This window comes from Populus trichocarpa, chromosome 14 (assembly GCF_000002775.5).
Source record: "Populus trichocarpa isolate Nisqually-1 chromosome 14, P.trichocarpa_v4.1, whole genome shotgun sequence".
Taxonomy (NCBI): Eukaryota; Viridiplantae; Streptophyta; class Magnoliopsida; order Malpighiales; family Salicaceae; genus Populus; species Populus trichocarpa.
Window position 1 is genome coordinate 3,402,586 of NC_037298.2, and position 18,496 is coordinate 3,421,081.

Below are 18,496 nucleotides of genomic sequence, written 5' to 3' on the forward strand. Positions count from 1 at the left end.
GCGGTAAATCGTCTGTTTATGTTGAGCGTCCATATTTGAACGATGATTAAGGTGAGCATTGCTACAAGCATGCTAAGCATGAGTCACAATACATGCCTGTCAGTCCTGCCGACACTTCTGTCGTGTGGTTGCAAGGTCGACATGGATCATAACATTATTGAAATATCGCGTTTCTGAACTGCAATATCTTCAAACTGTGTTATTTTGCCAAAACGTTTTCATCCTATTTTATTTCAGCATTTAATTATAATTTTGGGTGTTAGTTGCCTAATTTATCCAAAATTTAAGCCTATTTTGTCTACAATTTAGTCAACCCAACAAATATAAGGAACATTTTTTGATGCCATTGGATTTCACAAGTGTAAGATTCTCCATGCAAATGCCAAGACGTGTTCTTTAACAAAATGGCAAATGAAAAGAGTAGCAATTTTTCAACACCAAAAGATTATAATCAGTTCACCAAATGAAAGGAGAGGAAGTAAAGGAATAGCAAGTCACAGGTAAAACATTTCGAAGCTTTGTTTTCTTTAGATTATTATTTTTTAGTTTTAATGACAAAATTAAATATTTTAAAATAAAATTATCAACACTTTAAAAAATAACCTAAATACATTCCACACACTACCTTAAATCTAAGGCATCCCAGGACGGATAAATTGATAGCATACATTGATTTCATTCTGTGGAGCAAAATAAACGGTCCATTTCATTTTGAGGGAAATAAAGTATTAAATTCCTCCGCATCGAATGAAATCGAAAGAAAGAATATCTCAACTGTGCCATAACCATCGGATTATTTCAATTGATTAATGCCACCACTGGGTTCACCAGCTCATGATTCTCCAACAGCAAGAAATTACAATAAAAAGGGAATAAAAACATGAAAGCAAAGCCAATAATTGCTAGGTCCTCTGAATTATTATTCATGAAAAGGTCCACTGAATTATTTTGGCCTACCTAAAATTATTATATAGTCTTAATTTAATTTAATTGCTTGTTCAGAATTATCATTTTCCTTGTATGTAATTCAGGAAATAATTGAATTTAATATACTCTTAATGTAACAGAAGCAAACCAAACACACAAGCATGAACACCAAAATGTTCTTGGATTCATTAACTTTCTCAAAAATTTTCTGGAGAAATGGGAGAAAAAGAAGAGCTGAGAGGGGATCATTTCAAAGTAATACAATTAATCCTTTAACTTCTTAGCCCTTGTAAACATTAACCCCGAAACAAAAGCAAAAATCCATGGTAGGTCTGGCAACTCTCCTTCCCTGGCCTAGTCTCCAAATTACAGCCACACCCACCACACCTTTACAGATCAAGATTGACATATAAGTTCCCACAATTTTCTTTTTTGTGTTTTTTTTCTTTAACTGGGACTTATATCTCAAAATCGGAAATTTAATTTGCTTTTCATATAAAATCTTCTGTTCGATTGTTAAGCAACAGCAACTGTGCCCGTCCGTACAGTCTTGTTAGGGGTAGAATCCTTAGGATCTGATTTTCTGACAGATCTAGAAGAGGAGGATGACATTTTCCAGCTCTTCTTCTCCGTAGATTGATCTATCTCTATTTGTTCTTGCCTGCACTCCTTGCTACAGAATGGTGTGTTCCCTCTGCATAACAATTTTCAATCCCCGTCAGCAAAACAAGATCAATAATCATAAAACCTACCCATGCATATAATACAACTCTTAGCGATTCGAGCCCATATGATGCAAAAACAGTTCACATATTATCTTACCACTCGCAATTCTTCTTACAATTTCAAGAACCCATTAGAGAGAAGGGAGTGGAATTATAAAAACTAACCTGTACATGTAGATGTCGGAGTTGCGACCGAGGGTTTTCCGGCAGAGAAAACAAGCTTCAAGAAAGTGAGGCTTGTGGGAATCCAAGCAACCACTGTAGTAAGACATGATTGATTTTCTAACTTCAAAGAAGAAACCAAAAGAGTTTTTTCAACCTCAAGGGTAGTAGTGAAAGTAGAGGAAAAAGCAAGGATGGAGGAAAGCCGTAAGCTCTAAGCAAGAAGAGAGGAGGAGAACTCTAAGTGGGAGATTGGCAGTTTATATAGAGAAAGACAGGGAGTGGACTTGGTGGGATCTAGTGCATGCAGGAGTAATGTATTATTGTGGTCTGTTACTTTATTACAACCTAGGTGAATTTTGATTGGTCTAAAATAGACTAGATGTGCTGTTCATTTTTGTAGTTTGTTTACGGTAAAGTAAATATCTTTTATTGGTTTTAAAAACCAGCGGCTGATTTGCTGAATCCCTGCTGCGGTGGTGGTATTGAATCCGCTACTGCTAGTCACGGTGCATGTATCTTTCTTGAAAGACACTTTTGTTATCATAATGATTCTATTTTTAGTTTTTAAACATTTGGTACCTAATCTCTACGTATTTCTCAATACAACCACTAATGGTGATATATTTATTTTCATCCCAAATATACACATTAACATTCAAAGGAGCCCTCGCAGACAAGAGAGGTTGGGAGTGAATGATATATATATTAAATGTATGAACAACATATTCTTCTTCGATGAATCTTTTGAATCATGCACTTATGATAAACATTTATTATTTTGTTATTATTTCGAGTTTAAATTAAAAAAAAACCATGTATAAAAAAAGAAATTTTTAAAAACACCTATTTAAAATATAAAAAATTATTTTGGTCATTACATACAAGAGGCTAAAACCTTATTAGAGAATTTTCTACCGGTTAAAACTTAAATCCGGAAAAATATTTGGGTATGAAAGCATAATTTCATCATTCTCATAGGACTAGATTGTAATACATGTTGTGTGCACTTCTCATGATTTCTCTAGACAAACCAGGGACCACATGCATTACTCAAGTCGTTCTCTTCCACCAAGGACTCGAGTGTTAGTAGGCCCCACGGTCCAATAAACAACAATAAAGTTAACTAGGAGCTGCGTCGACACCGGCCCCACAAGAAACCAACAAATGTTAAAAGGGTCCCACCTGGACGCAACATCAAATTGGCTCGACTTCCTAGGGTCCATGTCTTTCGGGCCCACAGCAGCTGCCCGTGTGCAACGGGCAATTGCCTCCCAGACGTTACTCTGTACACGTGCGCGCTGTATGTGTATCCAGCGCAGCACATATCATAATTCACCATGGTACGTGGCACGTTATTATAAAAAGAAAGCTGCCTTATTTGTATGCTCTCAAGGTCATCTCAATCAACGGTGAAGATTGTGCCATGATAGAGGCTCCATTATTGAGGGGTGGTGCCACTTTGGGTTTCCCTGCAAGTCGGAGCAAGAACATGGGGTGTATTAAAATGACTGGTGAGGTTGTGATCTAGAAAGGTTGAGTTTATGTGTTCTTGGATTGGTTTCTCAATTATTGTGATGGTTTTGTGTGTGTATTTTAATATTTCTCAAGTTGAATTTCTTAAAAGAGTAATTCAATTTGGACATGTGGTGTTTGCTTATCAAAATTGGTGAGTACATGAGTGCGGAAAGTTGTTCATATTTTAATTTTTATTTTATTTTAAAATTATTATATATATATATATATATGTTATTAAACTCAACCTTAAATATAATTCTTTGTAGTTAAAATAATTAATCTAAACTCGGTTTATGTTATACATTAAAAGAATTAATCTATATTAATATTAAAATGATGCTATTTTAATTTTTATAAAAAATCTTAAAAAGATATTTTCTTGTGTAATATTTTTTTAAATTAAATCTGGTATTAAGTAGTTATAAAATTACTTGTCATATCAATCAGATTAAACTAAATTTAATTTAATTTTTAACCCAGTTTTAGTGGGAGCCAAGTTTAATAATTATGATTTTTTTTAGAGTAATAATTTTTTTGCCATAAAAAACAGCAAGTACAACAATAATTGACCCTCTTACCCTCATTTTAAGATTAACAGTGTGGATATACCAAGGGTGTGTGTCTTAAATGTAAAGTGATTGGAAGTAGTTTGAAAGTGTAAAAAAAATAAATTTAATTTGATAATTTTTAATTTAATTGTACTTTCAACCTATTTAATGTCAATTTTACTGCCCAGTACGCATGAACTTTTTTTATATCATTAAAATCAACTATAAGTCTATAACTATACTTTTTATGGTGAAAGAATTAACAAAATCCTTCTAGATAAGGGTTTCTGGACTCTGAATCAGTGACTCATGATCTTGTCAATGATTACAATAGTTTTTGTACGGATTTAATAATTCAGCGATATATCTGGTTAAAATAATGAAAAATTTATTATTCTTACATCAAGTTGAGACATGTGAGGAAAATATGAGTTTGAATTAATGGATGATTGGTAAGTATGATCAATAAATTAAATTGAGAATTTATATTTCATTTATTATATAGGAGAAAAAAACACCACACGAGAAAAAAACATTGAGAACCTATAAGGAAGTATCGAAGAAGAATAAAAAGTAATACCTGTTTGAAAGTGTGGTTGTGATTACTTTTCAAAATGTTTTTCGTACTAAAATGCATCAAAATGATATTTTTATTATATTTAAAAAATTATTTTTAAGATCTGCATATCAAAATAATTCAAGACATACAAAAAAAATTAATTTTAACAAAAAAAAAATTAAATTTTTATAGAACACGGCTTACTTTAAGTTTCCAAACGGTGCTATAATAGATTAAGAAAATGAGGGGAAAAAATTAAAAATTTACCGATAGATAGCTGCAAAAGCACAAGACAATTAAAATATAATTATTAAATTTGATCCGATTTAATAGATGAATTTAAAAATTGATTTGATTAATATTTCATAAAAAAAACAAGAATATGTTATTTGATGTGATACAATTGACCTGATCATTCTTAACCCTGTTAAGACACTAGTTGATTTTTTTATTTTAAAAACATTGTTTGAACACAAAAAATTAAATTGATACATTAACCTAAGTTACTAGTGAGCCAATGACAAGAGTCAGAGGACGGCCAGGTTCCACGAAACATGTTTTTAAAAGCCATCCTCGCCCACAGACAAGTTCTGATGAAATGGGCATGCATTTATATTCTATACAACGCATCATGGATTCAAAATTCTGACAGGAAAAAATCAATGGTATGAGGGTTCTAATTTAAAGATAGAAAAAAAAAATAAAAAAAAAATAAACGAGTGTGGTCAAGGTTTTGATCTGGGGTGGTTGAGTTCGCATGTGATTATTAGATTGGATGTCAATTACTATATGATTATTTCGACTGAATCTCAACAACATGTGTGTTGAATTTGTCTATGAAATTAAACAATTATTCAATCTTTACATGTTGTATTTACTTGTGTTGGAAACTCCGAACTACATATCATGATGAGCGTAGTGTTTGGAAACGCGGAACAACCTGTGTTTTTAAAAAAATTAATTTATTTTTATTAAAAATTAATTTTTTTATGTTTTGGATCGTTTTGATACGCTGATCTCAAAAATAATTTTTAAAAAATAAAAAACATCATTTTTGTGCATTTCAGTATGAAAAACACTTTGAAAAGCAACCGTAACCACACACCCAAACAGACCTGAAGTCATAGGCGGAGGTATGGCAAAGGCTGGGGTGGGCTTTAGCCGATGTCAAGATTTTATCAATATTTTTTGACTAGTTTTATGTAAAATAAATTTGTAATTTTCAATTAAATTATCAAAAAATTCTGAAAATTTATGTGGAGCCTTCTAATATGATGCTTTAGCTTGAGTTAAAATTTCAGAATTTTTGGAGAAATTTAGAAATTTGATGAAAAATCACAATTTGACCAGTTTTAAGTTATTGGACGTAATTTTCAATCCGACCATCAGATCGAGCTGAAATTTTACGAGGGATCTTAAAATATATTGAATAAAATCTGGTTAAAATTTTAGGATGAACGGAACTTGGTAGTGCTAACAAAAAAAAAGACCGTCAAATAAAAGCAAAGTAACTCATTACGAGTAAAATAGTTATTTGTCATTAAAAAATAAAACAAATCAGCTCCTTCTTCCTTTTATATATTGCCGACTGGGCAGAAGCAGAATAGAAAAAGAAAGAAAAGAAAAGGCGAGAGAGAAATAGAAAAAAGTAAGGAAAAAACATAAAAAAAAAATACAAGGAAAAAAAATAAGAAAAGTGAAAGAATAACCTTGTAAACTTACAAAGTCCAACTTATAAAACACTAATCTAGTGAAGAAAGGAGGAAATGAAAGAGGAAAAAAATTTAATTACTTTGTTTTCTAGTTGACATGAGATTGTTATTTTATCCCGGTTGAGGAGTTGTTACAATATCGATTCAGATTCGATTATAGATGAATTATATTCCACAAAACATCAAAGGATGTAACTTTAATAGTGAGTTTATTTTTACTTTCGCTTTAATTTTATGTACTTTCAAATTTATTTTTTAATATTTTGGATAGTGTATTTGAATTAAAACTTTACTGTTAACTTCAAAAATTCATGTACATTAGTTAATAATCAATCTTAAAAAATATTTATATATTTATTTAATAGCCCAGAACAAAAAAAATTACTGGCTCCGCCCTTGCCCGAAGCGTGTCTTGTGATATCATGGATTTAACTTATTAATCAAATTTATTCGAGTCAATTTACTTTAATTTTTTAAAGAAAATAAAGTAATGTTATTTTAAATATTGTTTAAAAAACTAAATTGAATTTATTTAATTAATTAAATCATGAATTGATCTACTAGATTATTATTTTTATGACCAGATCCAGGTTAAGAGCTAAATTTATCAAATTTTGAATCGATTCAATGAACCAGATCGAGTTTAATAATCATACGATTGTTGTGAGACTATTTCCTTGTTTACATCTACAAATATTTTCTCTTCCAAATTAAAAATAAAAACGTTTATATGTTTTTTTCATAGAAATAAATCCAGCATGGGCACATGAATTGTTGGCAAAATGCATGGATTATGAACAGAAGATAACTCTTTTTTATACATGCCGAAAAGGAAGAAATAAAAAACTTAGATATTGTTGTAAGTGCTTAATAGAAAAATAAACAAGAAAGACAGAAGGTGATCATAATCTTTTATTTTCAATATACTACATTAAATTTTATTGCATTTCATCAGCATATCTAGCTTATTTCAGACCCAAAAGCACTATTAACTTGTTAAATAAGTACCTCCAATGAACCGATGCCGAGTCAATGTATTCGAGTCATTCTCTATGGACTCCATCGACATGGAAAAGGAGCTGGCAGAGAAAGCCACCTTGCCATTTTTATTATCTTCTCGTTGCTTTACAGAAAGCTGCATATCAGAAGTGCTTTTTTGGCCTCGCTAAGATTTGTGTAATCGCGAAATTGGAAAAAAAAAACAAGTTCAAAAAAAATATGTAAAGTATATATATATTTTTTTAATCAAAGTTTAAAAAGAGAATTTCTAGTATAATCCAATTAAAATTATAGTGTATGTTAATTACACTAGAGGGATCATGTATAAATTTAAAAATATGGTATAAAGAATGTCTATATTTTTTTGAAAAAAAGTATAAAATCCTATTTGTGTACCCGAATCGTCTTTAATATTTTAAATATAAAAAAATTGTAATATTTTTTAATTTGGACGGCCAATATAATTACACAATATCCGAGAAGATTATTGTTACCCTTTCCTTAGTTGTCGAAAGCCAGCACTTAAATAAGTTCTGTCCGTGATTTTGAAGAGGCTCCTGCGATGACTCGAGACCAGGTCAATATGGCTGAGTCATGCTCTATGGTCTGAAATCGGCACGAAAAAAAGCTGGGAAGGAAAGCCACTTTGCTTTTGTATTTATTTTCCTTTTATTGATGGACAAAAAGCTCCATGTCATGCCGTGGCCCACGTGACCGTTGCTTTTTGCTTTTTAGCGTCTCTTTTTTCTCAAGTTCTTCGGCTTTTTTAATATAAGAAGTTTTCAGTTAAAAAGTGCATGGAAGCATCACGAAAAAGCCTGGAAGCATCACCATCGGCTTACCGGCTTTTTATTACGGGCAAAAGAAGACCTCTCGGCTTTTTAATACATATCATCTCATGATATGATCCAAGCTCATGAAATATGAAGCCCACGAAAAGCATCACCAAATTTTTTTAAAAAAAAAAATTCAAATTTTTAAGAAACACAGCGTTTCCAAACGGTCACTTTTAGAAGCACAAGCGAGTTCTTCGCCAGACGTTATTTATGCTTACTGAAACATATGAGGTAGGGTGATGAGCCAAACCGGCCTGACTTGTAAGCAAAACAAGGCCAAGGAGGCCATTAACTTCACCTCTTAATGTGTTGGGAGGGGCTCCAACGCACTATTCTTGAGTCTTCTACTACTGAACCAATGCTGTTCAACTCTTTGAGCACCAGATAAATCAATTCACGTATTATTCACCAATTTCCCATTCAGCTAATAAGTAGAGAAATAAAAACGTTGAAAAGCAATGTTCAGCTTGAGGTGATGAATTTGCACGTCAATAAGCCAGACTTTAAAAAGAAAACATGCAGCATGACTAAATCAAGGGGCTCGTTGAAGGACCGCAAACATAAAACTAGCCTGTGAGAGCAGCATTGAGAGCACTATGCACATCAACTCCAATTTGAGCTTCAGCTTTCTCCAAGTCAGTTGAGGCCGAGCTTAGCTTCTGGGTGAACTCTGCGAGACCCTTCTGAACTAGGCTGGAGTCAATTTGATCAAGGGGCGCAGCCTCAACAGCAACTATATCAGCAATCGAGTTGGCATGGATGAATGCAAAGCCACTGCTAACAAAATACTTCTTCACTTCATTTCCTTCATGCACTGATAGTACCCCAGGTTTCAATTCTGTAATTGTTGATACATGTCCTGGAAGAACACCCATCTGCCCAGTTGATGCTGGAATTATGACCATGTCGACCTGAACAAAGATGTCAAGGCAAGTAAGAATTCTGATGGCCAGGACTGTTCATTTAGTTACCTGATTTCAGCTTAAGGACAATAGCCTATCAATATTTTTCATCCTCTCATGCTCAGACTTTTGAAAATACCCATGGTGGCATCTACACATTGCGCAACCATGTAAGCATACCAAAATCAGGCCAGTGTTTTTTTTTTTTTTTTTGTGGTGGACAGTTCTATTTTTCTAGGTACTTTGTAAACAGCATCTCAAACATGGTCTCAAACATGGAACAGGTAACCAAGGGCTGCAATAAGAAACCGATACTACATGGCAGCATTCATTTTCTAGCCAACTTTTCAGACAATAACACAATTAACAATTCCCTCTTCTGCAACAAATACCTTTGTGTACTCTTAACTTAGCCAGAAAAGGAAAGGATCCCCTACAGCTAAAAGATGTGGCATAGTGTAGCTATAATAGCAAATAAGAGATGGTCCTATGCAGCAGAGTTGAGTACCCTTTTAGTTTGCAGCTCAGAGAGGTTATCACCCTCCCCTCTGTGTGTGTGTGCATGGCAAAAACAAGAAAAATGCTTTAATAAAGTTGCTCCTGTGGTCCTACCCACTGAACCAAGTTCGAATTTCAAATTCTCTGTCAAATAAAGGATCAGATAACCAGCTCTTTTCCTCACTAACAGAAAGAATAATTCCTGACAAGGCTAGGGTTGGAAACGGGGTATTTCCCCACCCATTATTGGAATATGAGCAAGGCAGAGTCCTACTTTTCGAATATTACCATATCTTTATCTGCTATTCAAGGTCAGATGGAAGAATCCAAAAACCAGAAGGCATGTCTTTCAGAGCTGAAGGAAAAGCACAATCTATCATGAACAGGAAATGATCTCCAAACATACTTAAGCTGCAATTTTGGTTTTCAAATTTTGAAAAGAACGTAAAACTCAAGCACTCTTTTACCGCTAAGATATAATCTTGGTTGTTTAAAAAAGGAGCAAAAAATAGAAATTATTTATCAATTTGAACTCTATTAAATTTGTCAGGTTTTCAATCTATATCATGGAATTTGGGAGTGTGGTAGCGGTTGCTTTTCAAACTTTTTTTCGCTCGGAAATGCATCAAAATAATATATTTTTTATTTTTTTAAATTCATTTTTAACATCAGCGCATTAAAACAATCTAAAAACATAAAAAAATGATTTTAAGCAAAAAAAATATTTTTTTTGGGAAACACGGTTTCTACCGTGTTCCCAAATGAGCCCTATGTGCAAAAGGAACTGGAATAAAACAATCATGGAAGAGGAGTGAAAAGGAGCTCCATGAGCACCTAGGATTAAAAAGGCAAAAAGCACACTCAAAGAAATGATGACAATAATGGCAAGGAGATAAATTAAGATCTAAGGATGACAGGCTTCCTCGCAGCAAAAAAGAAATTCGTACAACAAAGTCTATTATTTTTTGTAGGTTCCCAGCAGTGCAATTATAAGCTACAAGAAGAGAAGAGAAGATAAATGCATGCATTAAGCTTGGGAGGCATAAGCTGATGTTCAATGAAAAAGAAAATTGCGTTAACTGACCATAAATATTCATGTGACAATAATGGGTGGAGCAGCAACATGATCGAAACATGCCAAAAATTCCTGCAGAAACATGTATGAAGTATGCACTTGCGTGGATTTTATTCAGAGTTCAGTCAGAAAAATGCACAATTAATTTACCAGTTTTGGTTGTAAACAAAGATTGGAGATCCTAGGAAGATGTAATCGGTTATGTAGCTTCAAATCAATCTTCGATGCTTCAAGACAAAACAAACTAAAAAATGAGATCAAAGCAAATACAGAAGTGTAAATCACGTGGCCTAGATTCATGTGCTTGGAATATTTGGCCACAAAGTGTCCGGAGAGCATGAAGTAAGAGTCAGTTAGTAAGCTTGGAGAATGAAGCAACTGGTCCAAACCAGTTCTTCAACAGTTTGTTTCAAAGCTGATAGAAACACAATAACCTAGCTAGTCATACCCACTGACAATCATTCTGTTTCTTAAGAATGAAAATATTTATTGTTGAGAGTTATCATTAAAGACGCATCCTCAAGCCTGTCCAAACAATCACAAAAAACATTTTCAAGACCAAAGGAGCTCTCCTAAGTCATGAGATGATATACATGAAAATATTAATTTTCAAACTTTATAAACTATGGAACATCAGAGATATATCCTTTTCGTGAACTTCTATTGTTGTGTGCAATGTTCCTATCAATTTCAGTTTCAATCCAATCATTATGGCATGGTTCCACTTTTTCAGACATGATAAATAGCAGGATCATTGGCATGCCTTTCCCTAAGACATGATCAACACAAATAGGATGTGAAACACTAGTGAATCTTGTTAGAGTTGAGTCTAGGGTGTAACTAAGCTGCAGATGTAATATATCCCATCTTCAACCCAATAATATATCAGCAACGATCAGCAAAAGCAAGAATTTCACAATGCTAAAAGAAATCTTGCAAACCATTGATATCTTAAAAAACAAAATGCACACCCTGCAAGTCCCTCAAGCCATACGAATCTCAGCCTCCTGCATTTTACACTTACACGGCGCACTGGTATAAAATCTAGAACAAACGCTAATCCCCAGTTATCTTATTTTATAAAAAGTATTGGCTCGATTACTTCAGTAGTAGAATGCTTCGAATCATATCGAGATCCAAACAACCAGCAAAATGGGCAATTTCCAAAACCAAAAATGCAGACTCCACCACATAACCACAAATTCCAAAATGCATCAAATTCACCAGATTTATCAAAAAAACCAAGCAAAAGGCATACATCTTTAAGCCCGGATAAAGGGAAAAAACACCACTTATTTTATCATTAACATTCTCTCAATCACTGCAATATAGAAAAATTGCTTCGGATCACATCAAAATCCAACCAGACACAAATTCCAAAATGCGTCAAAATCACCAAATTTATCAACAACCAAACAAAAAGCACACATTTTTAACCCCGGATGGAAAAAAATACGCACCTCTTTACCAGAAATCTCAGAAGCATAAGGAAGTACGAAGTTAACAGTGAGCTTAGAAGGGATAGCAGAAGGAGTAGGAGGCCGAGGTTGCATGAAAGAAAGTGGAGTCTTTGGTGGGTCCAAGTTTGGTGCCACTTTTTTCCACGCCTCCGCAAATGTTGAGTCAATGGTTTGTGCTGCTGGGAGGCCAGTGGAGAAGAGTCGAGCCCGAATGGTTCGGGCTAAGATTCCGGTGGTGGCTCGGCGAAACATGGTTGCTGTTCTTGAAGGGTCGCTCGGCTATTGCAAGGTCGGAGTTGAGGGGTGGTGGGGTGGTGTCTTGGTGGGGTTGCAGTGGAAATGAGAGACGGGGTGATGGGGGATAAATTACGGGCTCGGGGTGTTTTGTTGGGCCTGTTTGGTTTTGTTAATTAGTTGACATTCGTTCGTGTGGAATGTTTACATAAAAAATACAATTACAATTTACCACAAATATACTAAAATAATTTACAACTGATATACTAAAATGGAAGGCAGAATTAAAACACCTTGTAAGAATATTGTAGCTCCACGTTCATTGTCTCTCTTTACTAGATAATACGGTTTTAAAACATGATTGCAAGAAGGGTACTTCAGGAAATTTCGCATAGCTTATTTATCCTTATAAAAAATAAATTATATCTTAATTGCATGGTAAAAAGATTCAGTTTGGGATTGTGATAGCGGTGATAGTTTAAGGTGTTTTTCGTTTAGAAATACATCAAAATGAAGTTTTTTTTATTTTTTAAAAATTATTTTTGACATCAGCACATCAAAACCACTTGAAAACATGATTTTTTTTTTATTTTAAGCAAAAAAAATCAAAAATTTTGGGAATTCAGTTTTAACAACAATGATGGGCATGCATGTACTGCACTCATGAGAGCGTAAAAGGTGCTCGCGTACTTCAAGCAGCGCGTGTGACGTCTGCTAACTTACCATGTTATTGAAAGAGCCACCATGTCCTCTTATCTTTCTGTTTGTCCAGCGTATATCTTTATTAGTAACTAGCTTAGGTGCTATTAGGCTTTTCTTATTTTTCTCATACTTTTCTCTTTCATTGAAAAAATATAGTTTGACACTCTTAGTTATTGACATTTCAACTTTGATTATTTTTTTTCTAATTCGTTGTCTTAGTTTTTTTATATAGGTTTTATTTGTTTTTAATTTTATGCTTCAATTGTGATTCTCATTCACTGGATTTCTAATTTTTATCACTGGCATTTTTATAAAAGTTTTTGTGGTTTTCAAATTCATTATTTAATTCAAATTAATGGTCCTTTTTATTTCGATTTCTATTTTTTTCTCAATCCTTTTACAAAAGTTATTATCTTTTATTTTATTTTATCATTCAATTACAATATTTTTTTTATATGTCAACTCATTACTTTTGCTCTATCCTTGCACTACATTTTGTTTTTCAATTTCACTCATTAATTAAATATAAAAATTATTTTATATTTAAATTTTAAACCTTATTCTTTTAATTGTTATGTTTCTTAAATTCTTTTGTGTATTTTTTTTTAATTTCATCATTAGACATTTGATTGATAGAGAACTTGACTTCATGATTTTTTCATATTATGTGTTTTAGGTTTAATGGCTTGGGTCACAAGTTTTTTTAATAAAAAAACATGTGTTTATTAAAGTTTTTAAGATTATGTAAATTTATTTTAAGATAAAAACTAGTTAAATTTTGAACTTTAAGAATTTAAAAACTTAGAGTTTATTTTTAAGTCGTTCCGGCTTAAAGGTTGTTTATTTTAGTTTTTTTTTTTGTTTTTATTTAAAAGAATCACATTGTTAATAAAAATATATTTTGTTAAAATAAAAAAAATATGAATAAAAAATGGAATTTTAATTAAAAATTACAGTTATTTTGTTATAAATATCTATTTTAATTATTACATAATTAAATAAAAATAAATTTCAAAAAATCGCCCAGGTCGCTTGGCACTGCTATAATCCATTTGATGGCTTCTAGGCCCTGCCAAGCACAGGTAGAATGAATTCCAAGGCCCAGTTTAAAACTACTCTGTATTTCATAAGGCGTTTGGGTTGTGTCTTGAAATGAAAATAATTTATCGTAAAACACTCAACAGCCCATCCATGCAATGGATTCAGTTCAGGGGAAAAAAAAGAAAAGAAAAGAAAAGAAGAAAGACCTGCTAGTGCTAGCTAAAAAGAACACAATCATATCGAGTTCCTGTCCTCGTGTCCCAGTTTCTGTCTTCAATGGAAGATCAAAGAAAACCTGAAAAAAACAAAACATCAACAACCTCAAATCTCTTATGGTTCTTTGGCGTATCAACATGTGTAAAACTCCTATTAATCCCATCATACCATAGCACGGATTTTGAGGTCCATAGAAACTGGCTAGCTATAACACATTCACTCCCTCTCGATCAATGGTACATTGACAAAACCAGTCCTTGGACTCTTGATTACCCACCTTTCTTTGCTTATTTTGAATACATCATCTCCTTTTTTGCTCACTTAGTTGACCCAAAAATCGTAGACCTTGAAAAGGGACTCGATTATAAGGCAGAGAGTGTGGTTTTATTTCAGAGATTGAGTGTGATTGTGTGTGATTTCGTTCTTTTATATGGGGTTTATAGACTGAGCAAGAATTTTTCCATGGGGTTTAAAGAGAGAGTTTTGATGTGGGTTTTGGTTGTTTGGTCACCTGGGCTAGTGATTGTAGATCACATGCATTTTCAGTATAATGGGTTCCTGCTAGGGTTGTTGATGATGTCGATTTCGTATTTGATGGAAGGGAGGGATTTGATGGGTGGGTTCATTTTTGCTGTTTTGTTGTGTTTTAAGCATTTGTTTGCTGTGGCCGCTCCTGTTTATTTTGTTTATTTGTTGAGGCATTATTGTTGGAAAGGATTTGTTAAGGGTTTCTGGAGGATTTCGGTTTTGGGAGCTGTTGTTGTTGCTGTTTTTGCTGCTGCTTATGGTCCCTTTGTTTATCTCGGGCAGGTAATTCCTGGTTCCTATGATTCTAGTTCTTGTAAGAATTTAGTCAACACCAGATATTGTTTTTATAGCTGTTTTCATACCCTGGTATAACTGTTAGAGAGAGTGAGAGACTGATGCAGTTATATTGTTGTTACAATTTTTGTGGTTCTTATGTCACATTTTGTTTGATTGTTTCTTTCTTTCTTTCCTTTTTTGGTTTCTAGGAGACCTAAAGGTCTTGTGATCCCAAACCCCACCATCCCATACCCAAGAGCCTTACACAACTCGAACACAGGACATGCTCAATGAGCTATCTGGGTACCGTCAAGCCACAACTTGTGGTGGTGTTTGATTGTATCTTAATGTGAAATCATCATAAATTTTGTTTGTGATCAAACATAGTTGAAGATGAGGATTGCTAAAAAGACCACTTGCATTTGTTCGTATGTATAAATGAAGATGGAGTTTATACATCCACTCCACTGTTAGGCTTATTCAATCTGTATTCCTAATGCACACACTTGACAATTGCTTGCTTGAGCTATCAGAAGAGATTCTAACAAACTCGGCAAATTTAAACTGCTGTCACTGATGTTTTGAATATGCAGCGACTAGCATCTTGGTGGTAGACACGGTGCTTTTATCAACATATTTAAGCTGTTTCCTGTGTTATTATTGTGCACTCAATTGACTTCTCTTTCTAGCTCAAACTCACAATAACACTTGTGTTCACACAAATGATCTTTGTAGGTTTATGGTAGCGGTTGATAGTCGATAACTAACTGCTGAAAGTCATAAACTATTTCTTGTATTACTTCTGCTATAACTAACTGCTGAAAGTCATAAACTATTTCTTGTATTACTTCTGCTTAGCGTATTCATTATATAACTCATACTTTGCAGATGCAACAAGTCATCAGCCGCATGTTTCCTTTTGGAAGGGGACTTTGCCATGCATACTGGGCCCCAAACTTTTGGGTGTTTTACATTATATTAGATAAAGGGCTCGCTTTCTTACTTAAAAAACTTGGGCTGAACATCCCGGTACCGGCAGCCTCTTTCACTGGTGGGCTAGTAGGGGATTCGTCACCATTTGCTATACTGCCTCAGGTAATTTTGCAGAATATTCTTGACGATGGAAACGATGTTGATGTCATTAACCCCAAGTAACATGATGCCATATATCTAGCAAGGTGCTTCATTTCTTAAAATTGATTTGAACAAGTTGGTGGCTCTTATCATTCATGAATCAGCATCAGCTCAGCTATAGTGTATAATTGATTCTTGCGTGATTTGGAAAAATATGACCTGGCAATGGAAGAAGCTGACACGCTCCCATCTTTGTCATCCATGGCATGCCTACAGGATGAACAGTTCTGTCGAACATATTTGAATTGATTAAATAATGATTTTATTTACAGTACTAGGAGATTGATTTTAACTCTAGAACATAGTTAATTTGGTTATTTTTCTTATTTTATTTTCTACCTGCTGCTAGATGTAATTTCATATATCTAAAGTTAATCACATGGCAGGTCACCCCCCTGACAACATTCATTATGGTCCTGCTTGCCTTATCTCCATGTCTTATCAAGGTCTGGAAGAATCCTCAGCCACGATCAGTCGCTAGATGGATAGCTTATGCTTATATGTGTGGCTTTTTGTTTGGGTGGCATGTTCATGAAAAAGCATCACTCCACTTTGTCATCCCTTTGGCAATTGTCGCAGGAAACAGTTTGGAGGATGCAAGGCATTATTTCTTGCTTTCTATAGGTATGCTGAATTGTACATTATTTTCAGAACTTTCTAAATAAACATGGTCTTGGTAGCAATAATTATACGAGAGATTTGAGGCAATTGTGGTAGAATTGGGTTTGGAAATTTAAGCAGTTATATGGGATTTTTTTTTGGATTGAATTCCAAACTTCTGTATGTACTGGAAAGGTTGAATTCCCATACCCTGTAAAACCATTGTCCAAACCCCAAAACATCACACTTGCTTGTGCAGGCATATTTCGTTGCACTTAGGTAAATTCCTCTAGCTTCTCCTGTTTTAGAGGATATGTTTGTTGTTTGGTTTTTGTTTGCTCAGATTATTTGCGAAGAGCAGCCAATACAAGATGAAAATGAGAAGGCTTCCGCAAGAATAAATCCTGAACAAGCATGAAATCTAATTCTGTTTGTGTTGTTTGTCGGTGTTGTAATTGCAGAAAGACCTTTTTTTTAACAGACTAAATGCATTTTTGAACGGGCTAACTGACTAAATCAAGGGAAATTAATTTTGAGCATGAGAAAATGCGAGCATGAAGCAGGGTCAGCCAAATTTAGAGTGGTTTCAATTTCAATTGCAATTGTCCGTTCATGCTTTCCGTTTTTATATACTGATTCTGTTCATGCTTCTTTATGTCTAATGCAGTGTCTTGCTACTCGTTGTTTCCCCTTCTATATGAAGCCCAAGAGTATCCAATCAAAGTGCTGTTGCTGCTGTTACATTCAGTTCTGATGTGGCAGAGCTTTTCTGCACTATTCACCACGGATGCAACAGCCAAAGCAGTAGTTTCAGCAAAGAAAACAGACAGACAGGTGGGTTTGAAGGGAAGTTCCAGTGATGTTGTTGAAAAAGGAGGATTCCATATCGGATGGATTGGAAGGTGTTACCTGTTTGGTCTGCTGGCTGTTGAGATTTGGGGTCAGTTTCTGCACCCTTACCTTCTCGGAGATAAGCTTCCTTTTGTACCACTTCTATTAATTTCTATATATTGTGCACTGGAAATTATGTACTCATGGATATGGCAGCTAAGACAGATTATGGTATCCACCTGACTCGTAATCCCTAGAGCAGACAACAAATTTTGTGACTTAACACTTCAGTGTTTCTATTAGAAAACTTGCATTGTGTTGGAATGTATACTAACTTTGACAAGCGTAAAGTCTCTTAGGGTTACTCTGTTTCTTGTTGACTCGGAGCCCGTGTCGGTATTTGTACAATGTGGTTTGAAAAATTTTAGGCACCCTTTTGGAGTGCGGTTCAATATTTTTTTAAATTTTTTTATTTTTTTTTTAAATTTAAATTAATATTTTTTTGTGTTTTTTATTATTTAAATATGTTGATGTTATAAATAAAAAAATATTATTTTAATATATTTTTAATTAAAAAATATTTTAAAAATTATTATGTATTATACAGGGAGGGAGGTTGCGGGGTGATTTCATGGGTTTTTGTAAGATGTTAGAGCATGATAAGCTCAAGCTTTTTAACCTCGTTTTTAGGATGACATTTGGTTACTATATCTCAAGATAAAAAGACAGACGGCTGATATGGAGGGTGTATATTATGATCTTTTTGTTTTAAAATGACAAAATTTACTTTAAAATCATTTTAAAGACATTTATTTTATATTGTTAATTTATTTTTTTAACTATATATATTTATATTGCTTTTGCATTTATTAACAAAAAATAAGTCGTGTTAGAGATGCATTGTTTACTTGCTTATAAATTATTGCGGATTGAAATTCTGTATTTTTTTGATTGGATTTAAAGACAGAGGACTTGAGTGAAAATGGTGGATAAAATAGATGGTGGCTTTAAAT

General features: G+C 33.7%; 3 protein-coding genes across 3 annotated transcripts; 1 reads left to right on the plus strand and 2 right to left on the minus strand.

The window, feature by feature from the left end:
* Positions 1–1,089: 1,089 nt before the first annotated feature.
* On the minus strand, positions 1,090–2,055 carry LOC18105109 (FCS-Like Zinc finger 3). The gene is made up of 2 exons (XM_006375134.3): positions 1,818–2,055; positions 1,090–1,621 (listed from the first exon to the last, which is right to left on the minus strand). Exons 1-2 carry the CDS (start codon positions 1,922–1,924, stop codon positions 1,444–1,446), a joined length of 285 nt encoding a protein of 94 aa, XP_006375196.1. The 5' UTR covers positions 1,925–2,055; the 3' UTR covers positions 1,090–1,443.
* A 6,316-nt stretch (positions 2,056–8,371) lies between these two features.
* LOC18105110 (ATP synthase subunit delta', mitochondrial) lies at positions 8,372–12,316 on the minus strand. The gene is made up of 2 exons (XM_006375135.3): positions 11,922–12,316; positions 8,372–8,897 (listed from the first exon to the last, which is right to left on the minus strand). The coding sequence occupies exons 1-2, from the start codon at positions 12,171–12,173 to the stop codon at positions 8,553–8,555; spliced, it is 597 nt and encodes a 198-aa protein (XP_006375197.1). The 5' UTR covers positions 12,174–12,316; the 3' UTR covers positions 8,372–8,552.
* Positions 12,317–14,038: 1,722 nt separating this feature from the next.
* Positions 14,039–17,826, plus strand: LOC18105112 (probable dolichyl pyrophosphate Glc1Man9GlcNAc2 alpha-1,3-glucosyltransferase). Its single transcript, XM_006375137.3, has 4 exons — positions 14,039–14,924; positions 15,807–16,013; positions 16,439–16,676; positions 17,320–17,826. The coding sequence occupies exons 1-4, from the start codon at positions 14,175–14,177 to the stop codon at positions 17,724–17,726; spliced, it is 1,602 nt and encodes a 533-aa protein (XP_006375199.3). The 5' UTR covers positions 14,039–14,174; the 3' UTR covers positions 17,727–17,826.
* The last annotated feature ends 670 nt before the right edge of the window (positions 17,827–18,496 follow it).

Coding starts and splice junctions, on each gene's coding strand:
- LOC18105109 (XM_006375134.3), bottom strand. CDS start 1,924: ATGTCTTACTACAGTGGTTGCTTGGATTCCCACAAGCCTCACTTTCTT. Junction 1,622..1,817: donor TCCGACATCTACATGTACAG/GTTAGTTTTTAT, acceptor ATTGTTATGCAG/AGGGAACACACCATTCTGTA.
- LOC18105110 (XM_006375135.3), bottom strand. CDS start 12,173: ATGTTTCGCCGAGCCACCACCGGAATCTTAGCCCGAACCATTCGGGCT. Junction 8,898..11,921: donor CTGAGATTTCTGGTAAAGAG/GTGCGTATTTTT, acceptor ATCTTTGTTCAG/GTCGACATGGTCATAATTCC.
- LOC18105112 (XM_006375137.3), top strand. CDS start 14,175: ATGGAAGATCAAAGAAAACCTGAAAAAAACAAAACATCAACAACCTCA. Junction 16,014..16,438: donor CATTTGCTATACTGCCTCAG/GTAATTTTGCAG, acceptor ATCACATGGCAG/GTCACCCCCCTGACAACATT. Junction 16,677..17,319: donor TTATTTCTTGCTTTCTATAG/GTATGCTGAATT, acceptor TGTCTAATGCAG/TGTCTTGCTACTCGTTGTTT.